The sequence below is a fragment of a genome, unplaced genomic scaffold, assembly GCF_019419815.1.
Source record: "Pyrus x bretschneideri cultivar Hongxiangsu unplaced genomic scaffold, Pyrus_bretschneideri_v1 Contig11, whole genome shotgun sequence".
In the NCBI taxonomy this organism is placed as follows: domain Eukaryota; kingdom Viridiplantae; phylum Streptophyta; class Magnoliopsida; order Rosales; family Rosaceae; genus Pyrus; species Pyrus x bretschneideri.
Genome location: NW_025999402.1, coordinates 4,784,898 through 4,800,052, shown reverse-complemented (window position 1 = coordinate 4,800,052; position 15,155 = coordinate 4,784,898). Strand labels below are relative to the sequence as shown.

Genomic DNA, 15,155 nt, shown 5'->3' with positions numbered 1-15,155 from the left:
TCGATATATACTGTGTATATATAATTATATATCCTTTGATGTTTGTCTTTTTTTTTTTTTTTTCACGATACATGCATGCTTTCATTGCTTGTCTCTCAGAGAAATTAAGAGGAGACAGAAAGGGACAAAATTGGCCTCACACTAATGTGCTAGTTCTTTTGCGCACCAAATAATTATAAACTTTGGTCGATCTTATTGGTGGATATAAGTTGAGCAACTATACATAATTAGCACTAATACACCCATTAACTATTTAATCATGTACTTGCCGATGGCAAATTATATGCTAACAATTAGCTTTTTGTTTAGTTAATATTATTTACAAATGTGATTGTATAAATCTAAAAGTAAGATTCTAATAGAATTTGGGATATCTAATTCTTTACAATTTGTATCACTTGTGCAGCAAGTAAAGCTTACCTAATTAAGGTACATGACTATGAGGGGAGTGTGCAATTCAACACGTTATTAACACGAATTATCTCTTTGGAGAGAAGATCGAGTCAAGCGTGTCTTAATTTGCAATCATAATCCAAGTAACATCTAAAACTTTATCTTTGTCAAAGTTCTACAAATCTTTATGCATGTTATCTCTTTGGAGAGAAGATCGAGTCAACCAGTATCTTAATTTGCGATCATAATCCAAGTAACATCTAAAACTTTATCTTTGTCAAAGTTCTACAAACCTTTATGCATGTTATCCATACCATGAAGCATGAACCATATTTCAATTTCGAATTATATATATTGCAATGTTTGCAATAGATTGTTCTGATTTGAAATTGGATTATTTAATTACATAAGTGTGTGGAAAGGATAAAAAAAAAAAAAAAAAAAAAAAAAAAAGAATACTTAAAACCATAATTGCGCCGTGTATGCTGAGCCGAGGAGTCTAGAACCCAGACCCAAAAACGACGACGTTTAGGTCGTCTCCTTCCCCAAGTCCAGGTTGTGCGTCTCCTTGGCTTCCCCCAATGCCACTGACTAGCAATTCGCCATGAAGGTTGGCCTACAACCCATCTCCGGCGGCTAATTTGTTTTTTTCTACCATACTTATATGTATTTTATATAATTATTATCTAATGGTAGCTATAATTCATGTGAATATATATATTTAATACAATCATCGTCTGACGATTAAGATGGTGATTGTATAAAATATATCTAAGCATTATAGCCAAATCCTGAATTTAATTGATTGTTTTTGCCAAGAAATTAGCTTGATTAACTTTGATTGATTATGATCAAGTTAATTAAATTAATTTTAAACAAATGCTGCAAAACCTCTAATATATGGAGGTCGAAAAATCATTGAAATTGGGATTGTCTACACACTATTTATAAATCATTATCGTTTGGACTCGAAAAATTCTAGAAATATCTACACATACGACAAATATATTTGCTGCATTAAGAAGTGACCATTTTTTTCTTCTTGATGTAACTTAGAGACCGTTTGATAAAATTGATTTTAAATTCAAACTAAATTATGAAAACTTACGAAAGTAGCTTTAATATTTTAACTTTCAATTGCTTTAGACAATTGTTAATGCTATTTTAAAATTCTCATTTTGCACTCAAAATTTTATATATTTAGATATAAAAATACATTTATAAAATATGCAAGATGAGATTTTTAGAGTGCCAATAACAGTTTTTTTGTTTAAATGAAAACTAAAACTTGAACTGCTTATCAAACCCATACGTAAAAATTGGTCTTTCTTTATATATGGAAAACGGCTATATTTTTTTTTATTTTGGTTTCTATGATGATACCACACTTTTACTGTGGCCCTCGTAGTGAAAAAGTTATTAATTAAACCCTTATGGTGAGCCATGTTAGCTATTGAGGTCAAAACTTAAACTTCTGTTAGTTTTCCCTTAAATACACTTGTAAGGCATGAATATTTTTTTGGTCGCAAGAGAAGAAACCAGGGAACTTATCCCACCCATGAAAAAGAGAAGCAACACGAAAACATCATAAACAGTGACCAAAAGTAAGGGATGAGTTTGTTTTCGCAGAATCCATCGCCAGCTGATGGAGGAGAGAAGAAAAAGGTCCTCCATATTTCCCCGTGATCCATCACCAAATCAACGACAAATGCCTTGGGTTTTTGAATTTGGTTTGATTGGACGACTTTAATCTCTCTATGTGAGACTCACATGTGCTTATTTAATGGAAACTAACATAACGTTGGTTTGGACACCAATTGACAATAGAACTCACTATAATGGTTTACTTAACAACTTTTTCATTACGAGGATCACATTAAAAGTGTGGCATCACCACGGGGACCGTACAAAAATTTAGCCTTAAAAAATAGTTCTATTTTTCATGGAAGGGAAGGGAACAGGACAGTCGGACTAAAACTACTATGTGTGGAAAATTACGAACCAATCTTCATTGTGCGGAAAATTAAGGTCCAACTAAAACTACTATAATATGAGTTTGATCGGAATTACTTAATCTCCACATCATGATTAAATCAGCGCTCATGATCGCATCTACTTCAGCCGCCTTTTGATCAAATTAATGATTGTATATTTCATATTTGTATCTGGAAATCCATATCCCAGTAGGAGTAGTAGTTCTCCAGCACGTACAAATACTATATAACTCTCACTCTCTCAGACTATTTCTTTCCAACAACAACAATCATGTCTTCACTAATGTTCTACCCTGTTAAGAAAATCGCCACTCTCTTCCGAAAGTTGTTAGGTTTAAGGATGCTGTTCAAGAACAACTCGCACGAACGATTTGTTCCCGTTCATGATCCAAATATCGACACAGTAATTGTATATGTAGGCGAAGAGAAGAACAGATATGAAGTTCCGGAGAAATATTTCTCGTATCCAATATTCGAAGCGTTCATCGTCAAATTATTACGGGAATCGGAACAGGAATTTGATTGCGAAGGTGAAGAACCTCTCATGCTTCCATGCTGTTCTACTGACATGTTTGATCAGTTATTGAAGCACGCCAAGGAATATTTTCTGTACACACATTTGTATGAAGTCTTCGTGACAAACCCTTACCACCCTGTTAACTTCGCTCACCAACCCTCGATAAATAATCCTTCACGTGTGTAACCAAGATTCTCGCAAGTGTAAAATTAGGCCAGTTGACGAGAATTTGAGTCTGAATTCCCGCCCGATAAATTAGAGTAGTTTAGAATATTGCGTTGTAAAAAACATAAATCCAAGATTTTCTTTATCTAGTGAGGCCAATTTATTCGGTACGCATTGCTGCTTCAATATGCAAGTTGATTTGTTAGATTAAAAAGAAATTATACATATTCTTGAGGTACATAAGTGAGAGTTTACAAAGAAACGTTTATGACCTACATATCAATCTGATTAGTTAAATCTCGGACCAGGCGCAGCGGCAGTTTTAGTTTCATTCAGCTTTCTTCTTCTAGAGAGATTGGAGATCGACCTTCTTGAGTGAATTCAGATAACAACATACGCGTTCACTGTACCTACCCCAACCAATTTCACTCTCTTTCGGACTGAGTTGCACAAGCAGACAATATATCGACGCTTTCAATGGTGTTCTATCATTCAACCTTTGCCACACCTCCAGCAGGCATGTTGCTTTCTGCGACTCTCTCCCTCACAAACCTGGATAGAATAGCAAAATTCCACATTACCAGACAAATAGGTAGAGCAAAGCATGAATGACCACGCAACAGTGATCGAAACTTAGCTTGTTCATAAAGTCTAGTTTCTTGGCAACAAAGTAGCCCAATGTTTCTGAAAATTACCTTGCTAACTTGTCCCGTGATGATTGCAAAATGTATATCGACAGAATAAAAGAAAGCATAAGACCTGTTGAACGCATGAAAATATTTAGTAGCAATAGTGTCAGAAAAGCTCTACATTGAGGTGGTCTCGCATTAATTTATGCATGGATCGTATTAGATTTGGATATCTTAAAGCATCAAAGAAATGCATGTGCTATAAACAGTTGGATTGAAGATAGGCTAGCAGGTAGGAATAGGATAATGAATACACAATGAGCATAATGAAGCACTGATTTTTACCCGATCCAAACAGTACATAAAATCCAGATGTCACGTCTATCTCTGATTGCTCCTCCCTGTAACAACAAGATTATGTCACATCTCACAAAGTTAAAATTCCGAAGCCCCGAGATTTACACAAATCCATAACTAAAATATAAGTGAAAGTGATGCTGACCATGTATATCTGACCAACACATGCTTTGGCCAGTGCTGAGCATCCCAAAATTGTTTATGAATATCTGGATGGATTTCTACGTCTGCTCAGGACAGAACAATCCACAATGGTTATGAGAACTCCTCGAACAACAGCAAAATAAACTCGAACTATAGGTGCCTTTTTTTCTGTCCGAAAATGATACTAAGACTCAAAACTATATCAATGACAATCAGAGAAGTCCTATTCCCTGCTTTCGTTTGGACTGACCTAAGTGGTGAAGAAACTAAACTAACCAAAAACATGATAAACGCAAAAAGTGCCTATGCTACAAGACAATCCCTTCCAAAGAGCCAGCTAGGTTCACTATGATAAAGAAAATTATTGAACTAGATTACGGAATGAGCAAAATGGCATTACGTACAGTGGTGAGGCATATCCACAACTTTAGCAGTGACACCATGCAAATCACTTCCTGAATACCTCTGTATTGCATATAATTTGACCACAATAACAGATTAGTTCAATAGAAAATACTGAAAATAACTTCTATCCCTTCCATATAACTAGTTTTTCTAACAGATATAAGGTTACAGAATCAAGTGTTTGCATCTAAACGAAGCTATCCCAGTATGCCACTATTTTCCAATTTCTCAAAAGATGTGGCATCGTACATATGTTGAAACGCTCATAAATCACGACTTACCAAATGAACATCAATCATTGGGACCTCGGAACTTTTACGATTTATCACAAAAAGCCATGGTACTAAAAACTTTTCTCTCCCAACTTGAAATGATCTGCACAAAAAACTCTCTGTAAATATGAATTTGACCAGAAATGTTCATAACAATACTAATTCACTGCTAAACGTGAATTGGGTGTCAAAAGGAAATTCGACGAACAACTGTTAATTTATTAGTAATAGTAACATTATAATCCGAGGTTTTGCACATTCAATTGTAAAGTACAAACAAAGTAAATTCAGCTACCAAACTCTAAACTTGAAATTGTCAAATTACAAAAAATATCTCGATTGCGAAACATTTCGCCCTTGCTTGTACAGATAGTTTGGCTGATTCCCATTGCTTACAATCTAAAACTGATAATGCACAGAAAAGAAACAAAATTTGAATCAAAAGACGAAACTTTAAAGCGTTAATTATACTCACATTTTATAAGCATCAGCTCCTGTATAGTCCATCGGCTTCACTAGAGGAACTAACACCTACAAATTTATACACCACAAAAATTCACTAACCATGTAAAATCACCAAAAAATAAACCCTATATTTACCTCACGATTCACGGCAAAAATTGGGCAGTGTCGACCGATCATATCATGCCATTCGGTTTTCATCTGAAACCGCGAAATTGCACAAAACCCATTAAAAATTAAACAGAACCCATTAAATTTGAACAAAACCCATTAAAATTGAGCCGAAATTGAACAAATATTTTAGAGAGAGAGTACGGACAGAGTGATAAAGGCCCATCTTGCTCATGGGGACGATGTCGCCTGGCTTGTAAGCGGCAGATATGCAGGGCAGCACGGAGAAAGAAATCAACAGAGGGAGCAGCAGGAGTGAGAATCTCGACCCCCTTCCACTTCCCGCCATCTTGTAATTTCTATCGCTCTGAAACTTTCACCCGATCTTCTGAAGTTGGAGACTGGACGTTGCAGGTGATGCGGTCGCCGGGCAGAAATGTGCAGGAATTATTATTTCGGATTTGGAGTTTGGAGAATTTGGGTCAGGCCCAAAGCATATAGGAAAGTTACATATGGGCCCAGGGTTTGGAGTTTGAATAAAATTGCTGTATCCACCCACACAATTTTATTTATGGAAATTTTATTTGAACCCATGTAACCTCTTTTTACACCCAACTTACTCTCTACAACCATATTATTTTTAATTAAAGAATTAATCTCTCTTTAAACCTAAATTTATTACCCAAAATGTCCTCCCATACCTAATTCAAAATGTTAATTTCTCTTTACACCCATTCATAAAACAAAATTTCAAACTAAGTAGTTTGTTTTCAAATAAATTCGAAAGTCAAAAATCTTCTAGGTCCTATGTACCTGCTCGCAGATGTAATTGCAATAGCTGAGGCAAAAAAGAGGAGGAAAAAATTCACGAAGCTATAGAGCGTTCATGGCCGGCAATGTTGAACACAGTGCTAAACTTCGATTCGTGTTGACTATAAATTCTCTCCTAGTTTTCATACAGGTCCTTTTATTTTGAGGGGACTCCTTGAAGATTTGCGCCAAAGCATATCACCTGACCATGATTATAGAAGGTTGTTGACAATTGACATAAAAGATGTGGCTTGTAACTTAGGTACTTCTTCAAGGCTTTTGCTTGTTTTATATGTTGTTAATTTAATTCGAATGGTATGTTGTTTATTTAATTCGAATGGTTTGAGAGTGAGATGTTGTTCATCCAACTCCTCCATCCTTGCTGGAAATAGGGTTTTAACCATCGATAAAAAAAACTTGTTTTTCTCTACAAGAGTTATTAGGGTTTTTGTCGGAATGAACGTAGGATAAACAAGGAATGATGGTAACGTTTAATTATAATGTGTGGGTTTATTGATAAATTGTAGTTTTATTATTAATTTGTCTTGTACTTGATGGTAATTATGCAAGATGATTAAATAGACAATTAACATTTAAAATTTAAGTTGGATGTAGAAAGAGGTTACATGAGTTTAAATAAAATTTCCCTTTATTTATTTATTGGTGTAAATATACCAAACTAGCATTTTTTTGAGTTTAAAAAAAAAAAAACATTCAATGGAATTTGTCCTAGTACTTTATTTATTTACAAATAATATATTTTTTGTGAAAAAAAAAATTTGTTTGAGACGAAATTGGACTCAAAACATCGAGGGGAAGAGTAAATATTCTTAACCAATTAAACTACAACAATTTACTCATTGTAATTGAATTGTAATGAGCATTAAACTACAATCTTGAAAGTAACAAATATTGCTTGACTTCTTTAATGTAAGAATTCATTCTTTTTAGCAAACTAATAAAACCCTAACTTTGCATCTTGACTTCTGTGTAGCAGTAACGAGTAATTTCTATTGTAATTAACAACAAATACAACAACCTCCTTTCTGTTTACAACCCTTCCTATATTACTAGTTAGCTCTACTGCCTTCAGTTCTTCTTCTTCAGAGTTCTTTCATGAACCCTAGGGGCCTAAACCCAGTAGTAACCCTCTCGCAGTCTCGCGCAGCCTGAGGCCCTGAGCCTCCTCTCTCTCGCTCTGTCTCTCTCAATCTCTCAGGCGACTCGCGACGGCGCGACCCTTTTCACTCTCAATCTCTCACACCTCGCCGGCTCGCCCTCGTCGTTAGTCTCTCTCTCATCTCGCTGTCAAATTTTTCTTGCCGTTTTCAAGTCTCGACAGTCGACAGCAAAATGTTAGCCTCCTTTCTCTCTCTCTCGGTCTTCAACTTCAATCACTCTCTGTCTCTCTCAAACTCTCTGTCTCTCTCAGTCTTCAATCCCAGGCGACCGCGAGTTCGGGTCGGCGGACCTTTCTCACTCTCAAATTGTCTCAATCTCTTACACGGTCACACCTTGCCCTCGCCGCCAGCGCTAGTCTTTGATCTCGCCGTGAGCTTCTTCTTGCCGTTTCGACTTCGAGTCTCGAGACTGCAAAAGGTTGGTCTCATACTCTCATATCTAGGTTTCTGCTTCTGCTTATCGATTCTGGGCTTCTGCTTGACTGCTTTTGCTTACCGATTCTGGCCTTCTGGGCTTCTGCTTCTGCTTACCAAATTACCAATCATTAAAATTGCATGCAGAATCAGAGAATAGTAGAATACCCATGTTTCAGAATTCAGAAATTGTAAATTTGTAATATTTGATTAATTATTCTTTGTCGTGAATCGTGATTGAAAATTTTGATGGTTTTCTGGGATTTTGAGAACCTGTTGGTTATACTGTAATATTCGATTTCGATATGTTGGTTATTTCCTTGTTGGTTTTGAGAACCTTTCAGAAATTGTAATTTGTAATATTCGATTTCGATATGTTCTTTCCTTGTTGGAACTTGGTTATACATGTTGATTTTGATTTGATAATTGATGTTAAAGACTTTAACATCAGAATGAATGTTGTAAAACTGTGCTTGTTGTAAACTAAGTCTGAATGAATGGTTGGTTTGGGATAAACTAAGTCATTAATTGCATCAGTAAAACTGTGCTTGTTGTAAAACTGTGCATCTGAATGGTGATTGTGATTGAAGTTAAAACAAACTGGATCAGTGGATCTGAATGGTTCTTTGTTGCAAGCTTGCATCTGAATGGTTCTTTCCTCTTCATGTAAAACAAACTGGATAGTGGATATTACAAAATGGCTGCAAGTTGTTTTCATATACTTTTTTTAAGCTACTTGGAAAAAAAAAACCGAACCGGGCCGAAACCGAACCGAGAAAACCAAACCGAATACAAACCGAACCGAACACAAACCGATAGAAAACCAAACCGAACCGAACCGAACAGTAATTTCGGTTTGGTTTCCGGTTTTCGTAAAAAACCGAACAGAACGGAACCAAACCCACCCCTAATAGTAGCTAGTTAGCTTCATCCGTAAGCTTACTACTAACAACATTATCCTTTTAACCACTAATATTTGTCCTAGTCAACACTAATACAGTGCCATCTTATCAACCAATTCAGTTATCACACAAATCCTATCAATACCCCCCCTCAAAACAAGGCTTGTATACAAGACTTGAAAAACAAGAAAAAATTTGCAAAAATACAATGGATTAAAGCTGAGCAACTCCTAGAAAACGCAGCTTCAAGTCTAAGTAAGTCTCCCATGTAGCTTCTTCTGGAGTATGATTTTGTCAATGAACCAACACATCCGTAATTGCAGTTGTACCCTTCTTCACCATTCGTCTGTCCAAAATAGCCACAGGAACATCTTGTAAAGAACCATATTCAGTTAACACAGGTAGTTGAATCGTAGGTTGAATAGTAGCCCCTAAATGTTTCTTAAGACAAGAAACATAGAACATTGAATGAAGCTTAAAGTTGTTTGGGAGTTTCAAGCTATAAGCAATAGAACCAACCCTTGCTAACACTTCAAAATGACCATAAAACTGAGGTTGCAACTTATGAAACGAGTGAGAGGCCAATGACATATGTTGATAAGGTACCAACCTCAAATCGATTAAGTCACCCACCTCAAAAACCCTTTCAGTTTGATGCTTATTAGCATGTACTGTCATTCAATTTTGTTCTGTTGCTAAATTGGCCTTTAAGAGAGATAAAACTTTATTTCTTTCCAACAAACATCGATCCACCATTTCCAATTTAGTAGTACCAGCTTCATACACTAGAATCTCAGGTGGTGGCTGACCATACACCACTTCATAAGGGCAGAGTTTAGTAGCAAAGTGATAAGCTGTATTAAAGCTCTACTCAGCCCACGGTAATCAAAGTGTCCATTTTTTGTGCTGAAGACTACAAAAGCACTGCAAGTAAGTTTCCAAACACCGGTTTACCACCTCCGTTTGACCATCAGTTTGTGGGTCATAACTTGAGCTAAAACATAGTGAGGATCCTTGCAATGAAAAAAATTCTTTCCAAAACTTGCTCATGAAAACTGGGTCTTTATCACAGATAACAGATGCAGGCACGCCATGAAGTTTAAAATTATGCTCCACAAATAAGGTTGCCACCAAAGTTGCAGTATAAGGATGAGATAAAGGTAAAAAATGTGCATATTTGGATAAGCGATCCACAACTACCTAAATGACAGTTTTTCCTCAACATGAGGGCAGACCAATGATGAAATCCATGGATATGTCAATCTATACCTGTGAAGGAATAGGCAAGGGCTTCAGTAATCTTGCATGAGCTAAGGTCTTGTACTTGTGTTGTTGGCATATCTGGCAGTTGGCAACCTTGTCCTTAATGTTGTTTTTCATACCAACCCAATAAAAAGACCTAGAAAGCCTCTTATATGTCTTAAAAAATCCATCATGCCCAGCAACAGGACTGCTATGATGTTCTTCGAAGACTTTCTGTCGCCACGAACTCGTAGGACTCAAAACAATTCTCTCTTTGTATCTTAGAAACCCATTCTCAACTTTAAACTTCAAGGAATTCAATGATGTAGAGTTTAAAGGATGTAGGATTTCCTGAATCTTGTCCAGTGTCCAAGCATCTTGTTCTATGTGTCATCTCAAATCATCTAACCAACTGAGATATGGGTATGAAATTGCAGCCAATTCCATACTAGAATAATAAGAAACTTCATCAATAGGAATTCTGGAAAGTGCATCTGCCACCTGATTATCACAGCCTTGATTATATTGAATCTTGTAATTAAAACCAAGCAATTTAGAAACCCATTTTTGTTGAAATTGACTATTGGCCCTATGTTGCAAAAAAAATTTCAGACTATGATGATTTGTTTTGATGATGAAATGCCTACCCACCAAGTATGATTGCCATTTTTTAACAGCATGTATGATAGCCATCATCTCCTTTTCATAGGCAGACAAACTTTGGTTCCGTGCACTAAGTGTCTTGCTAGTAAAGGCAATAGGTTTGCCACCTTGCTGGAGAACAACTCAAATCCCAAAACCCGATGCATCACTTTCTATAACAAAAGGTTGGGAAAAATCTGGGAGGGCTAAGAGTTGTGGAGACAACATAGCCTATTTCAATTCATTGAAAGTTGCAGTTGTCGAATCAGACCACTTGAAGTGTCATTCTTGGTGAGTACTGTGAGAGGACTCACAATCTTCCAAAGCCATGAATAAATTTCCTGTAGTAACCCATTAATCTAAGAAATCCTCTCAATGCTTTAATGGAAGTGGGAATAAGCCAATTAGCAATAACCTCCAACTTTAAAGGATCAGCTGCAACCCCTTCTTTAGAAACTATATGGCTCATATACTTGACTTAGGTTTGACCAAATGCACATTTAGTTTTCTTGACAAACAAGGTATTGGCTTGCAAAAGTTGAAAGACCACTCTCAGATGCTCCACATGAGACTCCCAAGACTTGATGTACACCAATATGCCATCAAAAAATACTAGAATAAATTTCCGAAGATAAGGTATGAAAATTTCATTCATGAGAAATTGGAATGTGGCTAGAGCATTGGTTAACCCAAACGACATGACTAAAAACTCATAATGCCCATTATGAGTTGGAAATGCCTTTTTTTCAATATCACTTGGATGTATACGAATTTGATGGTAACTTGATCTTAGGTCGAGCTTAGAGAAAAATTGAGCTCCATACAACTCGTCAAACAACCCATCAATTAGTGGAATAGGAAACTTGTCCTTAACAGTGATCGAATTAAGGCCTCTATAATCCATACACATCTGCCAAGTGTCATCCTTTTTCCTTACTAAAATAATTGGAGAAGAATAGGGACTATTACTCACCCTGATAAAACCAACATCCAATCATTCTTGTGCACACTTTTCAATTTCTGTTTTTTGTAAAAGACCGTATCTGTTAGGTCGCATACTATGTGGTTTACTACCCTTTATCAAAGGAATTCTGTGGTCATGGGATCTGTAAGGAGGTAAACAATTAGGAGTAACGAAAACTACCTCATTATCATGCAGAAGTTGTTCCAACTATTGAGATTGAGTTACTGACATCACATCTTTATGTTCTACCATATCTTATTGTTGAATTTGAAAGAGAAAATCACCCACAAATGATTCTTGGTGAAGTAACCTTTCCATATGAAGGATAGAAACATCTTGAATGTGTTCACTAAGCGCTTCTAGACTTGAAAGACAGAAGTGGTATTGCCCCTTCTAAACTTCATGTACAGTTTATTAAAATCCCAAAGGACTGGACCCAATGTCCTTAGCCATTAAACACCTAGCACCACATCGCAACCTCCCAGAACCATGGCATACAAATCAGTAGTACATTGATAATTTTGAATCTGGAGTGAAATAGCCCCCAAAGAACCTGCAATGCTTACTTTGCCCCCATCCGCAATCTTGACACTAAAGGAGTGAGCTGTATTCAATTGTCCATTAATTTTCTTGACCAAAACAGAATCCACGAAGTTGTGGGAACTTTCAGAATCGATGAGTATTACCATAGGACAATTCTTAATACTACCAAGAACCTTCATGGTTTTAATTGACTTAGGAGCTGGGGTACCAAAAAGTGCACAAGCTGTAATCTCCGGTTACAAATTCTCAGTGTCAAATGCTTCATTATCACTCCCATACTGAAAATCAATCAACAAAAGTTGTTTCTTCTCATAAGTGTGGCCTCGAACAAATTTTTCCTTGCAGTGGAAGCAAAGACCATGTTTTCGACAATATTCTACCTCATTTGGGGTCAATTTTCTCACATTCTCATGTTTTAATTTGCTATTTCCCACAGAATTATCAACAACAATTTGCAATGGTGGACGAAAGAAGAATTAACAGATGAATGAGGAAAAGATTTGACCTTTAATTCAAACAATCTGGCATCGATCTGTTGAGCATAAGCAGTGGCCGCAAGAACATCTTTGGGTTTCAGAATTTTGAAATCATGACGCAGCTTCGATTTCAGACCTCCAATGAAACAAGATCGCAAAAGAGATAAGGTAATATCCCTTGTACGATTCGCTAATCTTCGAAACTCCAAGATGTAATCACGCAGAGATCCTGTTTGAAGAAGTTTAACCAAGCTTTTGGTCGAATCGTCGAACTCGAAAGGGCCAAATTCTTGACAAAGAGCTTGTGTGAAATCTTTCCATCTGGGGTATGTTGTGATACAATTTGCCCATTGGAACCATTGCAGAGGTTCGCCATCCAAATGAAATGATGCCATTTTTACTTTCTTGAAATCTTCGATGTTGAAGAAATCAAAATAGTGTTCCGTTTTGTAGATCCATCCCAAGGGTTCATCACCATCACTGAATCTGGAAATCGATCTTGATAAATAGCTGTCAAGGCGGCAAAATTGATTTTTGACAGAAAAATTTAGGCCCAAACTAAAGATTCATTCCAGGAGGCAAATTATGATCGGAATATGTTCCCTCTGATGATTCATTGACGGACCCACTACCCCTCATCGATAACGCCTGCAATTGTTGCAAGATCATCTCCTGGGTAGCTCGAAATTTAGTTTTTGATTCTTGAAATTCATGTCTGGAATCTTTGAACTCCTGTTGGAAATCAGCAAACAAGGACTCAAGCTTTTTCACTCGCGTTTCCATGGTGTGTCTGGAATCGAGTCGAGTAATACACGAAGAGGATCAAGTAGGATCTGATGCATTGGTTGATACCAATGATAAAACCCTAACTTTGCATCTTGACTTCTGTGTAGCAGTAATGAGTAATTTCTATTGCAATTAACAACAAATACAACAACCTTCTTTCTATTTACTACCCTATCTAATATAGTAGCTAGTTAGTTTCCTCCGTAAGATTACTACTAACAACCTTATCCTTTTAACCACTCATGTCTGTCATAGTCAACACTAATACAATGCCATCTTATCAACCAATTCAGTTATCACACAGGATCCTATCACAAACAAATCTCAGTTTAACACGTATGAATAAGGTTTTCTTTTTCTCATGTTTATAAGCTACTTCTAATACACATTGTAAAGAAATGACTCATTTGGAAATACTTTTAAACGAATACAAAGAGCCAAAAAATTAACAGTCTCCACTTGATATTTTCCCACCTTAGGTTGTTGACATTCCTATGTGGGCCAAGTGGATTTTAGCAAGGTTCTAAAAGACGCTACGCACTAGTCAGGTGGCAGGTAGGGGGCCTAACGCTTAGGCGGCTAAGCGGAGCCCTACGCAGGCTAGGGGGATTTAAGTAAATCTATTGTACTTCGTGTAAATAAGTGTCTGTTTATACTTAAAATATATATAATTTCATCATAAACTAAAAAATAGAATGACATATATATTATGAAGTATTGGAACAATAAAATGTAAAATAAAAGAATACATAAATTATAAAGTTTACATTATTAATTTAACAAAATTCATTATATAACATATATATCTTATGTTATTTTATATGTGGTGAAACATAAAAGACATAAAAATTAAATATAGCGTGTTTTTTATTTGATAGTGTATACCAACAAAAATAAAAAAGAACTATACTTACAAAATATAATAGTATCATTTTCTTTTCTTTTTTCTTCTTATTTTGTCGATTAGTACCATTTTCTTTCAATTAAAGTGCTATTAGGATTGTATGACATATTGTTTTTTAGAAAACTAATAAAAAGACTTGAAAACTTTGAGTTTTAATGATAAGGACAAAATAAAAGGTAAATGAATAGTACCAGAATTGACTTTTTAGTGTAAAAATGTGGTTTTTCGTTAAAGTGAACAGTACCGTGGGCTTTTCGTTAAAACTCCCTTGTTTTTTTGGTTCCTAGTATCTTTATGGGTGAAAAGAGTGGCACTTACTAAGCCACATGTAAAAAGAGTAAACAAAAAGATATGGGTTAACTGTTCACTTTCTTCTTCTTTGCGATGGTGAGTGTGCCTGTAAGTCCGCCAAAACCAAGCTCTAGCAACCATGGTTAATTTATTAAAGTCGGGACTCGTATCACACCGCCTCGACTCTGCCTTAAACCGCCTACACCACCTAGAGCACCCAGACGGCTGCCTAGGCTCCGCTTAATTCCTTCTTCGATTTTTCTTCCGATCCTACCATAATCGCGGCGACTAAGCAACAACTAACGCCTTGGCGGCCGCCTAGGCCGTGTTTTAAAACACTGGATTTTAGTCAATTTTGGACCTAATTTCCCTTTTTGGTTCAATTATGGACCAAATGCCTTAAAGATTAATAAATGGTCCATGTGGACTTCTTGGATGGTTGGGCACTCTAAGACTCTAAACTCTAGTTGATCCTCCAGTGTTGCTTCTCCTTTGGAACTTATACGAATCAATCACCATTTATAACAAATTAATAGCATTTCTAATAATAT

At 36.2% G+C, this 15,155-nt stretch overlaps 1 protein-coding gene across 1 annotated transcript; it reads right to left on the bottom strand.

Annotated features, from left to right (window-relative positions):
- Positions 1-3,250: 3,250 nt before the first annotated feature.
- Positions 3,251-5,829, bottom strand: LOC103938619. The gene is made up of 9 exons (XM_009348645.3): positions 5,658-5,829; positions 5,477-5,539; positions 5,352-5,407; positions 4,886-4,979; positions 4,604-4,664; positions 4,201-4,282; positions 4,044-4,099; positions 3,765-3,828; positions 3,251-3,621 (listed from the first exon to the last, which is right to left on the bottom strand). The coding sequence occupies exons 1-9, from the start codon at positions 5,796-5,798 to the stop codon at positions 3,558-3,560; spliced, it is 681 nt and encodes a 226-aa protein (XP_009346920.2). The 5' UTR covers positions 5,799-5,829; the 3' UTR covers positions 3,251-3,557.
- Positions 5,830-15,155: the final 9,326 nt, after the last annotated feature.